The sequence below is a fragment of the Mobula birostris genome, chromosome 21 (genome assembly GCF_030028105.1).
Source record: "Mobula birostris isolate sMobBir1 chromosome 21, sMobBir1.hap1, whole genome shotgun sequence".
In the NCBI taxonomy this organism is placed as follows: domain Eukaryota; kingdom Metazoa; phylum Chordata; class Chondrichthyes; order Myliobatiformes; family Myliobatidae; genus Mobula; species Mobula birostris.
Genome location: NC_092390.1, coordinates 18025166 through 18029284, shown reverse-complemented (window position 1 = coordinate 18029284; position 4119 = coordinate 18025166). Strand labels below are relative to the sequence as shown.

The window sequence follows — 4119 nt, the reverse complement described above, 5'->3', positions numbered from 1 at the left end:
GGCCCTCCCGCAGCTCGGCGTACCCTCAGTATTGCCCCTCCCACAGGCGCTCAATCATCACGGCCGGCTACTTTGGTCAGGCTCCGGACCCAATGACATCCGCGCATCTCACCGAGTGCGCCAAAGACCCCGAGGCGGGAAGCGGCGGTGACGAGACTGTCGGGGGCAGAGGGCGGTGGGCGGTCGGGGAATAGGACAGAAACGGGAAGATGTGACCGAGAGAGCGCCAGTTGATTGAGAATCGAGGATCGGTGCGGGGACATGGATAAGTTCCGGCTGGTGTTCCAGTTCCTGCAGTCCAACCAGGAGTCCTTCATGAACGGAGTGTGCGGGCTGCTGGCTCTGAGCAGCGCCCAAGTCTACTCCAGCTTTGAGTTCACCTGCCCCTGCCTGCCCAGCCACAACCTGCCCTACGCGCTGGTCGTCTTCACCCTGCCGCCGCTGCTGCTGCTCCTGTTCGGCTTCGTGCTCAACAACAACGTGTCGGTGCTGGTGGAGGAGTGGCGGCGGCCGGAGGGGCGCCGATCCAAGGACGGGGCGGTGCTCCGCTACATGTTCTGCTCCACTCTACAGAGAGCGCTCATCGCCCCCGTGGTCTGGCTCAGCGTCACGCTCCTGGATGGAAAGTGCTTTACCTGCGCCTTCAGCGAGCACCTGGACCCCCGCACGCTCGGCGCCAACGCCTCCGCCCTGCCACCGACGCCGGCCGAGCTCCGCCGGCTCCTCGCCACCCTGCCCTGCGAGGATCTCTTCAGCCAGCCGGCAGCCATTTCCCGGGAGGCCGCCCAGCGCTACCTCCGCTGCCTGTCCCAGGTGAGACAAGACAGGCGGAGGTAGGGAGTGCAGTGAGGGGTATACGGAGATGGGATGGTCGAGAAAAGAGCGATAGAACGGGGACAATAGGGGAGGTGTTCACGATGTTGAGGGATCTTCATTCTGTGTCTGGCCCCAGGAATGTATGATGGGACAGTGCAGAGGGAGCTTCACCCTGTGTCTGATCCCGAGAGTGTGTGACGGGACGGTGCGAACAGAGCGTAACCCTGTGTCTGACCCCGAGAGTGTGTGACGGGATGGTGTGAACAGAGTTTAATCCTGTGTCTGACCCCGAGAGTGTGTGACGGGATGGTGTGGACAGAGCTTCACCCTGTGTCTGATCCCGAGAGTGTGTGACGGGACGGTGTGAACAGAGCTTAACCCTGTGTCTGACCCCAAGAGTGTGTGACGGGATGGTGTGGACAAAGCTTCACGCTGTGTCTGATCCCGAGAGTGTGTGAAGAGATGGTGTGGACAGAGCTTCACCCTGTGTCTGATCCCGAGAGTGTGTGACGGGATGGTGTGGACAGAGCTTCACCCTGTGTCTGACCCTAGAAGTGTGTGATGGGACGGCGTAGATCTAGAAGGAACTTCACTCAGTGTCTGTCCCCGGGAGTGTGTGAGAGACGGTGTAGATGGAGCTTCACTCTCTGTCCCCGGGGGTGTGGGATGGAGCATCACTCTGTGTCTGTCCCCGAGAGTGTGGGATGGAGCTTCATTCTGTGCCTGCCTCCGGGAGTGTGTGAGGGACGGTGTAGATGGAACTTCACTCTGCGCCTGACTCTGGGAGTGTGTGAGGGAGGGTGTAGAGGGAGCTGCACTCTCTGCGCCCGGGGGTGTGGGATGGAGCTTCATTCTGTGCCTGACTCTGGGAGTGTGCGAGGACGGTGTAGATGGAGCTTCACTCTATGTCTGTCCCCGGGAGTGTGGGATGGAGCTTCACTCTGTGCGTGAGTCCGGGAGTGTGTGAGGGACGGTGTAGAGGGAGCTGGTAATTCAGGGATGGTGTATACGTGTGTGTCTCTCTCTCTCCTCTCGCCCAGACCCTAGGTTGGTGTTTCCTGCTGCTGACCACTTTCCTGGCGTTTCTAGCCCGAGCCCTGCGTCCGTGCTTCACCCAGGTCGTTTTCCTGAAGACCAGGTATTGGTCTCATTACATTGACATCGAGCGTAAGCTCTTTGAGGAAACCTGCAGGGATCACGCAAGGAACTTCGCCAAGGTCTGTGTCCAGCAGTTCTTCGAGGAGATGCAAGGAGAGATGAGGAGGGGGTGTGCTCCTCCCCACTCCCCGGGACTCCGCACGGAGGAGGAGGAAGAGCCCAAACTCTTGGGCATCACGGACAGTAAGAATATAAATAGACTGCTGAGCAATTGGCACAACAGCAGACCGCCGCTGAACGTGAACATTGCCACCACCCAGCCCAAGCAACTGACCGACGCCAAGCTCAACAACTGGGGACAAGTCCGGTGGGAGAAAGTGGCCTTCTATAGCAAGGTGTGACGTGTCTGAGTGTGGCCTCCGTGGTGCGAAAACAAACTTCTTCACTGTTGCCCCGTGCCTGGTTTGGCCACTAACCCGTCCGGGAAGGCGGAGTAGGTGCTTGGCTCCGGAGAACATTTTCTTGCAGGCATTCTCGGTAGAATAAAGAAATACAATAGAATCAATGAAAAACGACACACAAGGACTGATAAACAACCAATGTGCAAAATAAGGCAAACTGTAACAAAAAGAGTAATAAATTAATAAATACCGAGAGCTTGAGGTGTAGAGGTTTTGAAACCGAGTCTATTGGTTGTGGAGTCAGTTCAGAGTTGAGGCGAGTTATCCACACTGGTTCAGAAGCCTGGTAGTTGAGGGGTAGAAACTGCTTCTGACCCTGCTGCTGTGGGACCTACGACTCCTGTACCACCTGCCCGTTGGAAGCAGCGAGACGAGAGCGTGGCCCGGCCGGTGGGGGCCCTCGATGACGGACGCTGTTTTCTCGTGGCAGCGCTCCTTGTAGATGTCCCCGCTGGTAAGATCATACTCACGCTATTTTGCTTTCTATACCTTATGGAAAATGATCTAACAGAACATCTAGTCTACAATTTTGATTACAATTCAGGTTGTTCACCTGAGTTATAGAGAAATCTATCAGTTGACATCCACTTGCCACCTTAAAGCAAATTGTTGAGTGGGTTTTAAGGGATTCCAGTCTTTGTGACTATGACAAGAGAGTCTAATCCGTAGCCCTTCCTCACAGAGCCCCGCACAGGCAGCCCGACTTTCACCAGGGCTCCAGCTGTGGCCCGCTTGGAGCACTGTGGACGCTGTTTTGCTTTGGGACACGCGCAGGTTTGGGGAAGATCGGGGCCACACAGTCGGACTCCTCAACCAGGATCACGGCCTGATACAACCACATTCCCCAGCCTTTGCTTGGAGGTTTATACATTGAGGACCTGGGCCACACCTAGTTCAGGTGGAGGAATACCCGGAGAACCTGGCAACAGATCGTCCCCGTGATTGACAAGTACGGCTGTAACCCAGTAGTTTCCAAAGTAGGCGGTATTCAACACCCCCGTCCCCCCCGAGACGGTGGGAGTTTCTAACGGAGCAATAAAGGGGGAGAAGGAAGTTGCGCTGGGTAACAAGGGGGAGCCAATGGATTACAGGCTTGATTTAAGAAATTAATTATTATAAGCATTTGATCATCAGTGCCTCATAAATGATCACAATGATCACGCAATCACCTCATCTCTTGCTAACCCACCGTTCTCTCAGCCTTGGTATTGCTTGCACTGTTGTAACTATATGTTACAATTATGTGGTTTTTGTCAGTTTTTCCAGTCTTGGTCTGTCCTGAGTTTCTGTGATATCACACCGGAGGAATATTGTATCATTTCTTAATGCATGCATTACTAAATGACAATAAAAGAGGACTGCATGTCCTCATAATCTAATCTAATCCAAAATCTAAAAAAAAGCGCAGTATAGCACTTAGTGCTATTTCTGGGCCCGGCCCACACACCATTCCCGTATGATTTCCGTAATGTATTCACGTAGTACTGTAATACTGTTCTCAACTTCTTTGCCCTGGAGAAACCTTTGAAATGATTTTCAGGCCTAGGGGAACCCCTGAGTAAAAATTACAGCATTTCATTACTCATTGCCAAATCTGAAAAGCCCCACACAATTGGAGGACTGATTCTGCCAGCAGTAAGGGAGGTTCTGAGTACAATTTGTTTAAGCCACCAAACCAAATAATAAAGTGATTCTGCTCGGTGACGGGTTGGTTCAAAGACATTTAGATGAAATGTCTCGAGAA

General features: G+C 53.9%; 1 protein-coding gene across 1 annotated transcript; it reads left to right on the top strand.

The window, feature by feature from the left end:
- Positions 1-261: 261 nt before the first annotated feature.
- On the top strand, positions 262-3205 carry LOC140186001 (calcium homeostasis modulator protein 1-like). Its single transcript, XM_072239826.1, has 4 exons — positions 262-813; positions 1857-2309; positions 2739-2829; positions 3150-3205. The coding sequence occupies exons 1-4, from the start codon at positions 262-264 to the stop codon at positions 3203-3205; spliced, it is 1152 nt and encodes a 383-aa protein (XP_072095927.1).
- The last annotated feature ends 914 nt before the right edge of the window (positions 3206-4119 follow it).

Coding starts and splice junctions, on each gene's coding strand:
- LOC140186001 (XM_072239826.1), top strand. CDS start 262: ATGGATAAGTTCCGGCTGGTGTTCCAGTTCCTGCAGTCCAACCAGGAG. Junction 2,310..2,738: donor AAGTGGCCTTCTATAGCAAG/GTGTGACGTGTC, acceptor GCCCGTTGGAAG/CAGCGAGACGAGAGCGTGGC. Junction 2,830..3,149: donor CCTTGTAGATGTCCCCGCTG/GTAAGATCATAC, acceptor GGACACGCGCAG/GTTTGGGGAAGATCGGGGCC.